At 65.3% G+C, this 16539-nt stretch overlaps 1 protein-coding gene across 1 annotated transcript; it reads right to left on the bottom strand.

Annotated features, from left to right (window-relative positions):
• Positions 1-355: 355 nt before the first annotated feature.
• On the bottom strand, positions 356-16444 carry LOC139677349 (uncharacterized). Its single transcript, XM_071567222.1, is given in 30 exon segments — positions 356-1268; positions 1376-1519; positions 1603-1733; positions 1814-2035; positions 2563-2790; positions 2909-3051; positions 3158-3411; positions 3413-3667; positions 3776-3904; positions 4290-4462; positions 4578-4722; positions 4797-4952; positions 5044-5175; positions 5275-5507; positions 8945-9059; positions 9151-9406; positions 10556-10767; positions 10856-10999; positions 11081-11211; positions 11298-11516; positions 11620-11844; positions 12309-12451; positions 12533-13050; positions 13151-13279; positions 13365-13540; positions 13640-13784; positions 13860-14015; positions 14144-14245; positions 14321-14517; positions 16246-16444. Coding segments are annotated over 30 exon segments (5568 nt in total). The 5' UTR covers positions 16388-16444; the 3' UTR covers positions 356-1055.
• Between the last annotated feature and the right edge of the window lie 95 nt (positions 16445-16539).

Below are 16539 nucleotides of genomic sequence, written 5' to 3'. Positions count from 1 at the left end.
GGGGACAAGGGATGGAGGAACACGACACGACACAGGGAATGGCTTCCCGCTGCCTGAGGGTGGGTTACATGGGATATTAGGAAGAAATTCCTCCCTGTGAGGGTGGGCAGGCCCTGGCACAGGTTGGGCAGAGAAGCTGTGGCTGCCCCACCCCTGGGAGGGTCCAAGGCCAGGTTGGAGCACCCTGGGACAGTGGAAGGTGTCCCTGCCCATGGCAGGGCGTTTGGAATGTGATCTTTGAAGTCCCTTCCAACCCAACGCAGTCCATGATTCTAATTTCCCACCTGCCCTCTGGAGGGGTCCATGGCCACACCTCTGTGGCTCCTAAAACCTTTGAGCACCAGAGAAAAAGGGCTTTGAGTTTTCTTAAAACAATTTATTATTTCAATTTTATACAAAAACAATAAATCAACATTCGGACAGCGCTGGTTTCCCAGCTTGCATCAGACCCTTTCCCCATGATAAAAAATACAAACCATGACAAACACTTAAACACGAGGGTCAGGATTTGGGGAAAGCCCTCGGATTTCCAAAAGCACCTTTCATTGGCTGCACAATTATTACACCTGACTTGACACAGGAGGAAATCAAACTGTAATCTGGGATACGGAAAAATAGAAATCTGGCTGTACATACACACTGCAGTAAATACAATCTCTGGGAGGGGAGGGCACAGCTTTGGGCTGTGTGGCTCCAGCACCTCGCCCCGCTGCTCCAGCGCCACATTCCTGGTGGGAGCGCGGCTGTGCCGGGCTGGGACCACGAGGTATTTTGGAGAGAGCCCGAGAAACCCTTTTCCTCCATGGAAAAGGGAGGGAGGAGCTGCTCCTGGCCCCCTCAGCTGGGAGTAGCTCAGCTCCAGGGGGAGCAATGGAATGAGTGGAGCCGAGGGGGCCACACAGGCTCCCCCAGACCCTCCATCACAGGGACCACGAGCTGCCCTCAGTGAGGGGTACTGGGGACAGGGGCGGCGCAGGGGGGCTGTGCCACCCCCGGGCAGAGCCCACCCGGGGTCCGGGGGGTGAAATGAGGCAGGTGCAGCAGGGTGAGGGTCCCTAGTCGTCCTCCTCACCACCGCCGTAGAGCTCGGCCAGCTTGCGGAAGCGGCCGCCCCACTCGCTGAGGTAGTCGTAGTCCTGGTCGCCGTCGGAGGCCGAGGAGTTGAGGGAGCTGAGCGAGGTGGCCTCGGAGCCGCTGCCCTCGTAGTCGAACACCAGCAGCGAGTCGTAGGGGGGGGCCGTGGGGTCCGTGTCAGCCGCCTTCAGGTTCTGGGGGGGCAGAGGGGTCAGCGCCTGCCCCCCGGCCATGGGGGCACCCCGGCAGTGCTGGCATGGATGGGGGTGTGTCCCCCTGGACTCTCTGGGTCAGGACTCACCTCATCGATGAAGTTGCCGATCTCGTCGGGGTTGGCGGGTCGGGGCCGGTACTGGGGGGCGGCCATGAGTGGGGGGGCCACGTCATTGCGGATCACCTCGGGACGGGCATCCAGCCCTCGGTGCAACTGGCTCAGGTCATAGTCCTGGGGGACACAGGGACACAGGCTCGAGGGAGAACCACAGACATCACCCCGGGGGCAGGGCCTGGAGGGCACAGCCATCCCACCTGGTCCTCCTCGCCACCACCTTCCTCATCATAGTGATAGACATTGTCCCTCATGTCGTCCTCGGGTGGGAGCAGAGGCTCCTTCACCACCTTCCTCCTCCTCACAAAGAGCAGCAGCAGCAGCAGCAGGACTGTGGAGATGGGATGTCAGGGCAGTGGGTTGAGGGCAGCCCCATCCCTGTCCTGTCCCTCCCCATCCCGTGGTACTCACTGAGCAGTGCCAGGATGCCCCCCAGGATGCCCAGGATGGCAGGGACACCCATGCCCCCCGAGATGTACGCTCGGCGCTCGCAGTTTTTGGCCGGCCCTTCGCAGCTGCAGACCTGGGCTTTGACCTGCGTGATCTGATCCTTGCCCATGGCATCCAGCAGCTTCAGGAAGACATTGTACTCCCCCGGCTCCAGCTCCCTCCTCAAGTTCAGCTTCACCACATCTTGGTGGATCACAGAATTGTTTGGGTTGGAAAAAGCCTCCAAGATTATCAAGTTCAACCATTCCACCAGCACTGCCAAGGCCACCACTAACCCATGTCCCCAAATGCCACATCCACATGGCTTTTAGATCCCCCAGGGACAGGGATGGTGAGTCCTTTACTGCCCTGGGCCATCTGTTCTGATGCCTGACAATGCTTTCCATGAATGAATTTTCCCCAATATGCGACCTAAACCTCCCCTGGCACAACTTGAGGCCGTTTCCTCCAGTTCTGTCATTGGTCCTGGAGAGCAGAGCCTGACAGCCCCCTGGCTTCCCTCTCCTGTTGCAGAGAGTGAGAAGATCTCCCTCAAGCCTCCTTTTCTCCAGGCTGACCTCCCCCAGCTCCCTCAGCCACTTCTGCTGCTCCAGCCCCTTCCCCAGTTGTGGCTTGGGGACACCCTTGGCACCAGCACAGGACTTTGCTCCGTGGCGCTTCCCCAGCCCGATGCCCACCATGGGCCCAGCACCAGTGCAGATGGCACCCACCTGGTGAAGCCATGTTGACAGTCCAGTTGATGCTGGAGCCGTGCACCAGCTCTGCCTTGAAGGGGGAAGTGTTGGGGGGCAGGTCCTTGTCAATGATGTTCAGTATCTGCTCCTCAGGCTGCCGGTTGCAGATGTCGAAGCTCCGGGGCTCCGGCACAGGCCCATTGTCGTTCACGTCCTGGAGGACGAGGAGCAGCGTCCCTGTGCCGGTGGCATCCCGTGGTGATCCTGTGGGGCTGAGAGTCAGCGAGACACCCAGAGAGGGGCCCTGGGCCCCCAGGGGAGCCACAGGTGGGGGGCAGGGTGCCCAGTGGTCCCCTCCCCAGGGCACAGCCATCCCCCTCACCGCTGTCCACGGCCAGGACGATGGCCTTGTAGGTGCTGTTGATGGCGTGCGCCGACTCCCGGTCCAGCGGCTGTGCCGCCGTGACAATGCCATTCTCGGGGTCGATGACCAACCACCCGGCGGGGTCACTGCCCATACGGTACCTGGGGGAAGCCAGAGGTGAGCAGGGAGGGACAAAGGGGCTCGTGTTGCAGCACAGCCCCTCGACCACCCCAGCATGGCCCCCTGCCACCACCCTCCTCCACTCACGTGATTTTCTGCCTTTGATCCTTGTCGGGGTCCTTGGCTGTGTAGGAGGTGATCTGGTAGCCTACTGGCACATCCTCCAACACCTCCACCTTCTTGACTGGGGGCACGAAGATGGGGGGCTCATTCACGTCCCTGACCATCACCAGGACACTGGCCGTGGCAGGCCTCAGGGGCGTGGAGAAGGGGACCTCGTTCTCCACTGCCACCACGAGATGGTACTCCTTCTGGGTCTCATAGTCCAGGCCCTGGGGGAGGGAGAGGAGCTGGCTAGTGCCAGAAGGGAGGCAGCCAGCGCCGGGATGGCCACACAGCACCGGGACACACCTTGGCAGTTTTCAGGAGCCCATCATTGGTTTTGGGGTCGGTGGTGACGCTGAAGCCGCCCTCCGGGTCCCCGCTCTGGATACGGTACACGGCACGCCAGGCTGGGGAGTCTGGCAGGTCCTGGTCTGTCACGTGCAGCCGGACCACCAGTGTCCCCACTTCATTCTCATTCACTGACCCCTCATACTGCAAGAGAGGGGACAGGGACGGTCACCTGTGCGGCCCCAGGCACCCCATGTGGGGGCTCATGCGATGATGCCCAGGGAGGGCAGCGGAGGTGGGGCTGGGGGGTACCATGTCAGGGTTGAAGACAGGAGGGTTGTCGTTGGCATCGGTGACTTTGATGACAGCTGTGGCAGTGTTGGTCAGGCCAAAGCCCTCCTGGTCTGCGGCCTGGATGATCAGCGTGTAGTTGGGAGTGGTCTGCAAGACAAAATCACCCAGGTTACAGCAGGGATGGGAGATGGTGTGACTCCCTCCTCTGGGCATCATCTGCCTGCTCCTCCACCCTTCTCCAGCCTCACATTTCCCTGCTGGAACAGGTGCAAATGATGTCCCTGCTGCCTTCCTGAGGGGCTGGCACTGCACCCACTCCCAGAGTTGGCAGGGCTGGGGGTCCCTGCACTGTACCCAGCACAGCTTCTGACGGGCTCAGGTCTGCAGACACCCCCAGAGTCAGGGCCAGTGAGCCAAGGATGGCAGATCCCTGAACTGGACGTATCCCAGGCCCCCAGCATCCTTGTCTCCCCATGGCATATCCCTCTGTGGAGCTGCCACAGTTCCCCTGGGACATGCCGAGGGCACCCACCTCCCGGTCCAGCCCTGTGCCAATGACGCTGATGATGCCCTCCTTGGGGTTGATGGTGAACATCCGCTGTGTACCCTCAGGCTTCTCACTGACGATGGAGTAGCCGATGATGCCGTTGTTCACATTGATCCCGTCGTCTGCGTCCGTGGCATTCACGGTCATCACGGATGTGCCTGGACATCAGGACAAGCCAGGGATATTTTACTCATGGGACAGAACCCACTGGACACCCTGGAACTGTGCCTGCTCGGGGCTTTGTGTTGTCCTGGCTCGGAGCCCTCCACGCACCCGGCTTCGCGTTCTCCTCGATGTAGCCATAAAAGACTTCCTGGGTGAAGATAGGCCGGTTGTCATTCTGGTCGGTGACGGTGATGATGATCTCCATGGGGTCCTCCACAGGCTGCCCGTTGGCTGACACGGCATGAGAGTAGAGCTGGAAGGGCACAGTCAGCCTGTGTGCAAATCCCCAGGACTGTCCCCTGCAGCTACAACCTCCCTCTCACTCACCACATATTTGTCCCTCTCCTCCCGGTCCAGCGGCTTTGTCACCTCCAGCCACCCCGTCTCCCGCTCGATGATGAAGACACCCACAGGGATGGTGTCTGCTCCCTGCCCTGTGATGCTGTAGAAAACCTTGGTCTCCTTGTCCTTGTTGGACTTGATCTGGCAGTGAGAAGGGAAGAGGGGATTGAGGAGGGTTCTGGTGCTCCAGAGCCCTCCCAGCCCCACCTCTGGTCCCCTCAGGGCCATGTACCTGCACCAGCTTCTTGGGGAAGGGCCCCCGCTCGTTCTCAGGGCAGTTGATGGGGGGAATGACCCAGTCCCTCTTCTGTCGCCGGAGGCCGTGTCCGTGCTCTGGGAAGGTCAGCACATCGGGTGCCACGTCCTGCAGGGACAATGGCTCTGCTGAGCGCCAGCACCTCACCGAGCCCTCTGCCCCAGGGAGAGGGGCTGCCGTGACCCCAGCGAGCAGGCTGTTCTTTACCTGCTGCATCGGGTTGTGGTGCCGGTGGTGCCGGTGCCCCCACTGGCGCAGGGTCACCCTGGCCGAGTGCCTCTTGCCCGTGGCGTCCCAGGTGTACACGGTGAAGGGGATCTCGTGTCGCTGGAGCTGCAGCGGCCGCGCCGCAGAGACGACGCCATCCCGGCTCACCCTGAAGCGCGTGTCGTCCGGGAAGAAGGCGGCACGGTGCGAGTCACCACAGTCCGCAAAGGTCACTGGGGACAGGGGAGTGGGTGGGCACGGGGTCCTGGGGACGTGGGCACACACAGCACAGCCACAGCTCGGCGGCGCAGGGGGGACCGTGGGGCTGCAGAGATGGCAGGGATGCTCCACACACAGTGCCACCCACCCTGCCAGGACCCTGTCCTGGGCACAGCACATGGTGGGGCCCTGCCCTGGCTTTGGTCCAGGAGTAAGCACAGCACAACCTGCTGTACCACAGGGTCCTTGGCAGACAGTGACAATGGGGCAAGTGGCACTTGGCACAGCACGCCCCTGTCCCCAGCACCATGTAGGGCATGGCACATCCCCATGCAGGTGTACCCTGTGGCACAGCGTGTCTCCAAGCATGGCATGTCACAACCACTGTGCCCATGACAGAGGGTGCCACTGCTCCAAAGGCTTTTCTAAATAAAAACAAGGGCAGCAGTTGCTCACCTGCACTGGCACCCCATGCCCCAGCAGCCCGGGCACTGCAGGTGGGGTACAGTGACCCATAGGGGTCATGGGGCTGGAAACTGTGGCCACATGTCTGCAGCAGGGACAGCCCAGGCTGTGCCATGCTGTGGCATTGGGACATCAACCTCAGAGGAGGAAGGTGCTAATCCCAGGGCACCTGTGGCAATCCAGGCACCCGCCCACCCAGGTACCCTCCGGGACCCCCAATCCCAGGCACAGTGGGCACCTGCCGCACACCGGGGCAGGCGAGGTCCCAGTGTCACCAGCCTGGCACTGCACTGGGTGTGGCACAAGCCGGGCCGGCACACAGTGGTGGTCAGGCAGCATCACATGAGCCGGGGCCGCGCGGCCGCAGCTCCCGAACAAACACCCTTTGTCTGGAGAGGGTTGTCGGAGCCCGCGGCTCCCGCAGCCTGTGCGGCTGCCACCGCCCCGACGTGACCCCCGCGGGAAGGAGACGTGCCCAGGGTGGGTGGGAGGCACCGGTGGGGGTTACATCAGCCCACATGCAGCTCAGGAATTCGGGGGCGGCTGTGAGGTGGAGGGGGGAGTGATCGCTGCCCGTCTGCCCACCATGATGCCCCTGACTCAGCCCAGGAGGCCCTGCCAGGGCGATGCCGGCCCCGCTCACCCCACGGCGGGACCCCCGTCCGAGGTTGGGGGAGCCTGTGGGGCCGGTTGGGCAGGAACGTGCAGGGGCAGAGGAACGAGAGGCACCGGCACCCACGGGCACAGGCACGGTGCCCGGCTCTTGGCCCTGACACGGTGCTGGGTGGGTGCAGCGAGGGGCAGCGTGAGGTCCCCAGCCCCACACTGGGTGCAATGAATGCTCAGTGCTCAGCCCCCACGGGGCTCAAGCAGAGCTGAGTGCTCGGCATCCGCTCCCCCTTTCCCGCTCCCCCCTTCCTGCTCCCTCCCTTCCCACCTGGCCATGCACAACCTGTTTTTCCAGCTTGGCTGAAGGAGAACCGTCCCCAGCCCTCCCCTCCCCGAGGCTGGGAGCCGGGGGGCCCCTCTCCTCTCTGGGAATGAGGGGGTGGGAGGAGAGGAGAGCTCAGAGGGTCCCACAGTGGCATCACCCCCTCCACACTTTCCATCTGTCCCCCCCACCACCCACGGGGCGCTGGGACAACCAGGTTCTGGCATGCCCAGACTGCCAAACAGGGTGTGGGGCTGACCCCCCCCACAGGAGAGCGGGGCAGCCTCACAAAGCCACCCCTCGTCCCGTGGGGCCTTGACAGGGCTGGGTATGGGCAGAGCTGGGTGCCACCACCCCTGCAATGCCACCACAGCGGTGCCAACACCCCAGCAGTGCCAGGGCGGGGGGGTTCGCCCCGGGGTGAAGGTGCTGCAGGCGGCACGTCCCGCTGACGTCACCCCAGTTTCGCTGTGACTTCAGACTCTCGAGGTTCTCCCACCCAGCGCTGACGGGGCCGTGCCAGCCCCCAGCACGTTCGCCCCACCCTGAGCCCCCCGACCCGCGGAGCAGAGCCCGGGGACGCCGCAGCCCCCGCGCAGGTGTTTCGCCGCCCCGGCGCCACGCAGGGCCCGTCCGGACCTGTCGGAGGGAAAACACCGCGCTCCACTCATCAGGCTAATTACAGGCCAGCTCCTCAGCCTGGCCGCGGGCTTGGGTTGCAGTGGAGCGCGGCACGGCATGGCAAGGCACCCACCGGGCTCGGCCACCCCATGGCTGGCGTGGTCGTGTCATGGCCAGGAATCATCACTGGGTGACACACAGCACCCATGGGCAGACAGTCCTTTCCTTCCTCCCACGCCCCGTCTGGGCTGGGGACGCAAAACTGAAAGTGGTGGTGCCAACAGAGGGGATTTCCAGCAAGTCTGTGTGCCACCAGGAGGTCACAGGGCTGCCGTGTCACAGCGCTATCAGGCAAAGCCCCGATGGGCAGCCGTTGCTGTGCAGGCAGCTGAGTTAATGAACAACCACAAAGCTAACAAAGGCAATTCCTGGGGTGTGGGGCAGGGTCCAGCTCCAGGCTCACCCAGGCGAAGCCTTTCTAGAACCGAAGGTGTTTGGGAGCCCCTGGCACACTGCTGAGTGCTCAGCACCCTTCAGTCCTGTGCCCACCTCAACCACCCTGGCACACCACAATGCCAGCACCACCGTCAGCCATGAACTGGTGCAGATGGTGACAGCCCAGCTGCTGTGCAGGCCCAGCACCCACAGAGCTCCTTTCAGGGACCCCAAACTGGCAGCACTCTCTTGCCCGGGCACACCTCTCCCCAGTGCCCCCTGCCACACCGGGACGGTGCTTTGGAGCCAGCACTGGGGGACACCAATGTCCCCAAAAGCTGAGAAGCCCATACCAGTCCCTGTGCTCATCCCCATGCCAAGAGGCATCCTGGGGGGCTGCACTGGGGGCCCAAAGGGGCATTTGCCCGGTGAACTGCGGGTGCCAGTTGAGGCGTGGGGCAGGATGGGTGCCTGTGCACCCACACCCCAGTCTGCCAGCCCTGACAGGTCTGCAGTGCCTGAGTCAGCGCCGCCTACGCCGGCGCACCCCGGGGAGCGGCACCCGCTGCCCCCGTGCCACGATGGCGTCCCATCCCGCAGGACCACTGGGACCCACAGTGGGACCACCACTGTCCTCAGTGCGGCCCCACCGCTGTGCATGGACACACCACCACGGCTCTGTCCCCAGTGCCACCTGCCACTACAGCAGGCCTGTCCCAGCACCATGGCACCGTCCCCACCACCATGGCACCGTCCCTATGGCACCATCCCCACAGCACTGTCCCCACTGTCACAGCACCTTCCCCATGACCCTGTCCCCATTAAGCTGGACAGAGCGTGCCCCCCGAACCACTCAGGCACAGATCCACGCCTTGTTGTCCCCCATTGCCCACCCCGTCTCACACACCCACTCTGTCCCCACGGTCCCATTCTCACAGTTCTGTCCCCACTCCCACCGCCTCCCTGCCCCCCACAGCCACCCTGTCCCCGTGTCCTTACCTCGTCCCAGGGCCCGTCCTGCTGCCACGCTGTCCCGTGGCACGGTCAGGGCAAAGTTCTCAGCGGTGAAGCCAGGCTGGCACGACGCTGCCTGCTGGCACAGCCGGTGCCCACTCTGCCCGGAGAGAGACATTAACACCAGGCAGGGTCCTGGGCAGGGTCGCGCTGCCCCGGGCAGGGTCCTGCCGCCCCATCCTGTGGCTCACCTGGAGCAGGAGGAGAAGGAGGAGGCAGAGCGGGGCTGGGCAGCCCACCCGCCGCCCCATGGCCAGGGCCGGTGTGGGGCCAGTGGGTGCCGGAGGGATCAGGCGCTGCCGCCGCGGAGCCGCAGGTGCGTCGGGTCCCAAACCGTTCGCGATCCCGATGCCGATCCCGCCCCGCAGGTGCCGGCCCCCCCGGGAACCGCCCTGTCCCGCCCCGACGGGAGGTGGTACCGCCCCGCCCGCACCCGGGATCGCGGGACTCCCGGGACCGAGGACCCCCAACACTCCCGGAATACCGATAACCTCAGTACCCACCCTCGATGGTACTTCCACTTCCCAGTGCGTGGTACTCTCTGTACCCCTTCAGCCCCTGGTACCCCCAGTAGCCCACCAGCCCCCAGTATCCCAAATGCCCCTGATCTGCCTGTCCCAGGCACCCTCAAACCCCACACCTCCAATACTCTCAGCACCCCAGACCCAGCCCAGACTCTCTGTGGGTGCCCATCCAGGACTGTGGGAGCTGGGGATGTCAGTGGGTGACAGGACCCCACAGAAGCACTCCAGGCTGTCCCCCCACGGCGGCCCCACAGGTCCCAGCTTTGCAGGAGAACTAACATTGTACCCAAGGACCTCCCCAGCCAGGAAGGGCCTCCCGGGATGCTGCAGGGCCCGGCCGCCCCACACCCCTCTGTCCCCAGACACAGCACAGCCACAGGTGACCCCACAGCTCAGAGGGACTCCCGGGGATGCCTGGTGCCACCAGCTGCCCCCACCCCATGGCTCCAAGGGGCTGAACCCAAAGGCAGTGAGAAAACACCAGGACTGGGAGCCCTGCTGGGACCGGGGGCTGCTGTCAACACCCATGGGCACCCAAGGGCTGGGGTGACAACCTGGGCGGGCTGCAGGCATCCAGCTGCTCCAGCACAGGGGGAATTGCCAGACCAGGAGGGATTTGGCACCAGCAATGCCCTGAAGGACACAATGGGTGGTCAGTGCCTTGCCCATGCCCACCAGCACCCCATGGGGACAAGGACACCCTGGGGGGCCACGGGCACTGCACCTGCATAGGTGACACTGCAGGTGTGCTGTGGGTCCCACCCTGGGGTGGGCAAGGGGGGATAGGGTGGAGGGAGTCACTGAGGGGCTGGGGGCAGCACTGACCCCCAGGGCACAAGGTAACACAGAGCCTGGAGCGTCTAAAAAACCAAATCCTTTATTAAAATCGACCCAGCTCCCATCCCCTCATCCGCAGCATCACACGCCATCATTCCATACCTTAAAAAATAGATAAGAACCACAAAAATGCAGGCAAGGAGGCGAGGGGGCTGCACTGAGGTGGGCAGGCATGGTGGGGCAGACCCCCAAGGCACAAGCAGCAGTAAGGCAGGGGCAGCAGGGTGAGGGTCCCTAGTCGTCCTCCTCACCACCGCCGTAGAGCTCGGCCAGCTTGCGGAAGCGGCCGCCCCACTCGCTGAGGTAGTCGTAGTCCTGGTCGCCGTCGGAGGCCGAGGAGTTGAGGGAGCTGAGCGAGGTGGCCTCGGAGCCACTGCCCTCGTAGTCGAACACCAGCAGCGAGTCGTAGGGGGGGGCCGTGGGGTCCGTGTCGGCCGCCTTCAGGTTCTGGGGGGGCAGAGGGGTCAGCACTTTTCCACCCTGAACTGGTGTGGATGGGGGTGTGTCCCCCTGGACCCCCTGGGTCAGGACTCACCTCCTCGATGAAGGTGCCGATGTCGTCGGGGTTGGCGGGTCGGGGCCGGTACTGGGGGGCCGGCAGGAGGGTGGGGGCCACGTCATTGCGGATCACCTCGGGACGGGCGTCCAGCCCTCGGTGCAGCTGCCGTAGGTCGTAGTCCTGGACACGCACGCACGTGGAAAGGGGCAGTGTCAGGCTGCCCCCACTGTCACAAGCCCCACTCAAACCCTCCACACCCACCTGGTCCTCCTCACCACCGCCCTCCTCGCCATAGTAGAAGATGTTGTCCCGTGTGTCATCCTCAGGTAGCAGCAGTGGCTCCTTTGTCACCTTCCTCCTCCTCACGAAGAGTAGCAGCAGCAGCAGGATGACTGGGGGAAGCAGTGGTGTCAGTGGGGACATGTGCCAACGCCAGGGACATGCCCTTAGCCCCAGGCCCCCCGGGACCGCCACTCACGCAGCAGGGCCAGCAGTGCGCCCAGGGCGGCGAGGACAAAGGGCAGGGCAGAGACAGGCTGGGATCTCTGGGGACAGCCCTGCGCCGGCCCCTCACAGGCACAGACCCTCGCGGTGACCACGGTCACCTGTGCCCTGCCTGGCCGGTCCAGCAGCCGCAGGTACACGCTGTAGGTGTCTGGCTCCAGCGCCGCCACCAGCCGCAGGGTCACTGTGTCACCTGGGGGACACAGCGGACTTGTGGGGGACGCACTGCGGGGGCGATAATGGCACAGCTCCCTCCATCAAGGAGCCCCCACATTACCTCTAGAACCCTCTGTTACCTGTGTCACCCACCTCCACGGCCCAGCTGTCCCCCGAGCCGTGGGTGAGCTCGGCACGGAAGGGGCCGGTGTTGGGGGGCAGGTCCCTGTCGGTGACAGTGAGGACCTGGGGCTCGGGACTGCGCTGGCACACGGTGATGTCCCGTGGCTCGGCCTCGGGGCCGTTGTCGTTCACGTCGAGCAGGGTGAGCAGCAGCGTCCCCGTGCCAGTGGCTGGTGGTGAGCCTGGAGGGGGGATGATGTTGGAGAGGGAACCCCAAAACCAAGACCCTCATGGGGACATGGGTGACTGAGCAGGGATGAGGACAGGGAAAGACCCCAAACTACAGTGATGGGGATGCCTTAAGCTGTATTGGGGACAGAAGAGAGTGATGCTGGAAGGAGGACCCCCAAAGCCAGGATTCTCTCAGGAGTGTGGGCACCCCAAGCAGAGAGGGGGACAGGGGTCAGCCCCAAACCCAAGATTCTCATGGGGACAGGGATACCCCAGGCAAGGGTGGGGACAGTGAGGAGCGATGCAGAAGGAGGGAAGTCCCAAATCCAGGATCCTCATGGGGCTGGGGATGCCCCAGGCAGGGGTGGGGCCAGGCAGCACTGCTCCATGCCCGAGGATGGGATGTGTTTCCCAGTGATGGAAGCATGTGCCCCTCACGTGGGAGGGGGAACAAGGGCCCTTTCATGTCCCTCACCATCATCCACAGCCAGCAGCACAGCCATGTAGGTGCTGTTCTTGGCAAAGGGGGACTCGCGGTCCAGGTGGTCCTGTGCTGTCACCAGGCCGGTGTCGGGGTGCACGGCCAGCCAGCCCGCTGGGTCATGCCCCACCAGGTACCTGGGGGCACAGGGGAGCTGGTGCTGCGCAGGGGGCAGCAGAACCCCCCCAAACCTCGATTCTGACCCTGTCCCTGCTCACTTGATCCTCTGCCCCTGGGCCTTGTCGGGGTCCTGGGCTGTGCAGGCAGTGAGGGTCTGCCCTGGTGGCACATCCTCCGACACCGTGGCCAGCTGCACCGGCGGCACAAACACCGGCGCCTCGTTGACATCCTCCACAGTGACCGTCACTGTGGCAGTGGCCATCGGCAGCTTCACAACGAAGGGGATCTCGTTGGCCACTGCCACATGGAGCACAAACTGTTGCTTGGCTTCGTAGTCCAGACCCTGGGAGAGAGGGGCACACGGGCAGTGAGAGAGACAGGCAGGACCCCACTGTGGGCAGCAATGGGGTGACACAGGGGTGACACAGACCTTGGCAGTGCTGAGGATGCCCTCATTGGTGGCAGGGTCGGTGGTGATGGCAAAGGCACCCCCATCGTTGCCACGCAGGATGGAATAGACGGCTCTCCATGCTGGTGTGCCGGGCTCGTCCAGGTCGGTGACAGCCAGCCGGGCCACCTCCCGCCCAGCTGCGTTCTCCGGCACAGCCGCCTCGTACTGTGGGTCAGGGCACTGTGAGCACCGTGGCCTGCAGGGCACTGGGGAGGGTCCCACACGGCACTGGGGAGGGTCCCAGTTGGCAGGGGGGCCACATTACCGTTTTGGGGTCGAATTCAGGGGCGTTGTCGTTGACATCGGCGATCTCGATGACAGCCAGTGCTGTGGTGGTCAGTCCCTCGCCATCCAGGTCGGCTGCCTGCACCGTCAGTGTGTACTCCCGCACGCGCTGCAGGGCACGGACAGACAGACAGACACCCCGTCAGCCCCTGCCTGGGGCCGGGACCCCCTCCCCGCAGTGCCCCAGGACACACCTCCCGGTCGAGGCCACTGGCGATGACACTTATGGTGCCGGTGGCCCGGTTGACAGTGAACATTTGGGGATGGGGCTCCCGTGGCTCCTGGCTCAGGATGGAGTAGGCGATGACACCGTTGTAGGTTTCCACCGCGTCATCCGCATCCGTGGCTGTCACCTGCATCACGGAGGTGCCTGGGGATGGGGATGGCCCGGTCAGCAAAGGATGGGAGGATGGTCCCTGAGGGTTGTGACTGGCAGGATGCAGAGCCTCCCCATGGCACAGCATCCTACCTGGCAGAGCTCCCTCTGGCACAGAACCCCTGAACACCTCCTGTGTGAACTGAGGCTTGTTGTCATTCTGGTCTGTCACAGTCACGATGATCTCCATCGGCTCCTCTACCGGCTTCCCATTCTCAGACACAGCGTGGGAGAAGAGCTGTGGGGCAGGGGGTGAGTAGGGGATCTGGCATGGTACCCTGGCACCCCACAGTGCCCCCCAGCAGAGACCTACATGGTACTTGTCAATGTGCTCACGGTCCAGTGGCTGTGTCACCTTCATCCAGCCCGACTCCTTCTCAATGGTGAAGATGCCTTCGGGGGGGGCATCCGCTCCCTGCCCCGTGATGCTGTAGAAGATCTTGGTGTCTCTGTCCCGGTTGGATTTGATCTGGGAGGAGCCATGGGGAGGGTCTCAGTACCCCCCACCACATCACACTCTGCCCCAGTGCAGCAGAGATGGACCCCCCAGCACCCATCTCTGCACCCAGACCCCTAGCCCAGGTTGACCCCTTATACCTGAACCAGCTTTTTGGGGAAAGGGCCTCTCTCATTTTCGGGAACCTTGATGGGGGGGATCACCCAGTCCCTCTTCTGCCTCCTGAGAGCAGCGGGGAGTTCCTGTGGAAAGGGGGTGAGTGATGGCACAGCTGGCCGGGGGGCAGGGGATGGGCCACACGATGGGGGCAGCGTTACCTGGGCAGAGCGCCGGCCCCGCATGGGAACCAGGGCAGGGTCTGGCTGGCCGGCGGCATCCCAGGCGGCACCAGCATCCGGGGGGGGTACGGCGAGTGCTCTGCCCACCCCCGGCAGCCGCACGAGACCCCCGTCCTCTTGCCCCCCGACAGCAGCCTCTTCAGCCCCACATGGCCCCGCGCAGCCTCCGGAGCTCCCTGCGAGGGTGGGAGGTCAGGGGGCAGGGGGGCACCTGTCCCCAGAGCCCCCGGGCAACAACCACCAGCTCCAGGTGCCCCGAGGTGGAGTGGGGCAGGGACAGTGAGCGTGGGGCAGGGGACAGTGGAAGCGGGGTAAGGGACACCGGGAGCGGGACAAGGGACACCGGGAGCGGTGCGGGAGCGCAGTGGAAGTTTCGGTGGAAGTTTCGGCTTTGTTTCACAGATGATGGGAAATTCCTGGGCGGGCAGCCCTGCCCCAGCCCCCTCCCGGTGGTGTGTCATCCCCCTTGCGGCTCCCAACCCCCCGTGGCCAGGACATTGGGCTCTGAATCTCCCTCCCCGCCTCCCACGCTGCATCCCCCGTGCTGGACACGGCCCCGGCTCCGCACCCCCCGGGGCCAGGATTAGGGGATTAGCGGAGCTGAGCCAGCTCCGGGCGGCCGAGCGGCCCGGGGGGGCGGCGGGAGCGGGGCTGGGGGGGCTGCGAGAGGCGTGGAATGGGGCAGGGAGAGCTGTGCCCCACGGCTGCCCCACACCGGGCAGGGAGCAGCCCCGGGGGCGGCGGTGGGGCCATGTGGGGCGCAGCGGCCGTGCCCCCGGGGCAGCGCCGGGGCCCCTCCCAGGCGCGATGGGCGCGGTAAGGGACATCGGTGGGGCTGGAGGAACCTCCGTCACCCTGGCGAGCAGGGCTGGGGCACGAGGAGCCGGGGGAAGACCCCAGCCCAGCTCCCCTGCTGTGGCACAGGTGACTGCTCCCCACCGAAGGGCCAGGCGGTGCAGAGGGACCCCCACCGTGCCCCCCGGTCCCTCCACGCAGAGCCCACATGGCACTGTGCCCGCTGGGTGCCGAGGCGGAGCTGCGCGGTCGGTGCCTGTGCCATGTGCTGCCCAGAGGGGATTTGCAGTGGCACGGCCAGACCCCAGCCCGTGCCCTCGGAGGGGGCCTGCAGTGCCCAGCTCCATTCTTGGCAGGCTCAAGCCGATGGAAGCGAGATGAGAAACGGGATGTGGTAGCGGAGGTCGAGGCCTCTCCCTGGCACTCAGCGCCAAGGAGAGCTTTTAGTGCCCCCCCGGCCATTATCGGAGCGCTGGCATCGGCCGCCTTCCCGGACAGCCCCAATCCCCCAGGAGCCTCCGAGCAAAGAGGGCAACAGGCCCAGGCCAAGCGCCGGCACAGGGCCAAGAGCTGGCAGCGAGACCCTGCTCAGCCTCGGCCCGTGCCCAGCCCTGAGCCCCTGCCCAAGCTCGGGCCCCTGCTCGGCCTCGGGCCGGCTGCTCCCGCACGCCATGGCCAGAGATGGGTGGTCCCGGGGCACCCACCCCGCGGGGACCCTGCCCTGCTCCCGACGGGCGCCCCACGGCTGGCCCAGAGGCGTCGGCATCAGCCGCCACCAGCCCCGTGGCCAAGTCCCGCAGCCCGAGGAGGGGGGCACAGCCCTATAACGAGCCCCACGGCTCGGGGGGCACAGCCCTAGAGCACAGGAGCCCACCCAACCCCACGGCGCAGTCCCACACCCGGGGACCCCCGCCAGCCCCACACCCGGGGCAGTGCCAGGTCCCCCCAAAAAGCAGCAGCCCCATCGCCGGGGGCAAATCGAGCCCGATCCCGGCAGCGAGGGCGGCCCTGCCGCCCCACCCGCCCCTGGAGCGCCGGTCGCTGCTCCAGCCTGTCCCTGGGGAGGCCCGGTGGTCCCGGTGCCGCCGCGCCCCGACGGTGCGAGTTACCTGGTGCGGGGAACGGCCCGCGGCGCAGCCCCGGGGGGGCGCACGGCGGGGCCGGGGAGGGGGCGGCCGCCGGCAGGAGCGGCGGGAGGAGGAGGAGGATGAAGATGGAGAGCGGGCAGAGCCCGGAGCGCGGCCCCCGCATGGCCCGTCCGCTGATGCCGCCGCCGCCGCCGCCGCTCCGGTCGCCTCCCGCCGCGTCCCGCCCCGTCCCGCCCCAGGTGAGGCGGTGGCCGCGCAGGTACCGCCCCGCCCCGCCCCGGAGAGCGGCCACAGCACCCTCCGGGCATCCCCCGG

This window comes from Pithys albifrons, chromosome 12, assembly GCF_047495875.1.
Source record: "Pithys albifrons albifrons isolate INPA30051 chromosome 12, PitAlb_v1, whole genome shotgun sequence".
Taxonomy (NCBI): domain Eukaryota; kingdom Metazoa; phylum Chordata; class Aves; order Passeriformes; family Thamnophilidae; genus Pithys; species Pithys albifrons.
Note: the sequence above shows the minus strand (reverse complement) of the source record. Positions and strands in the feature narration are given on the sequence as shown.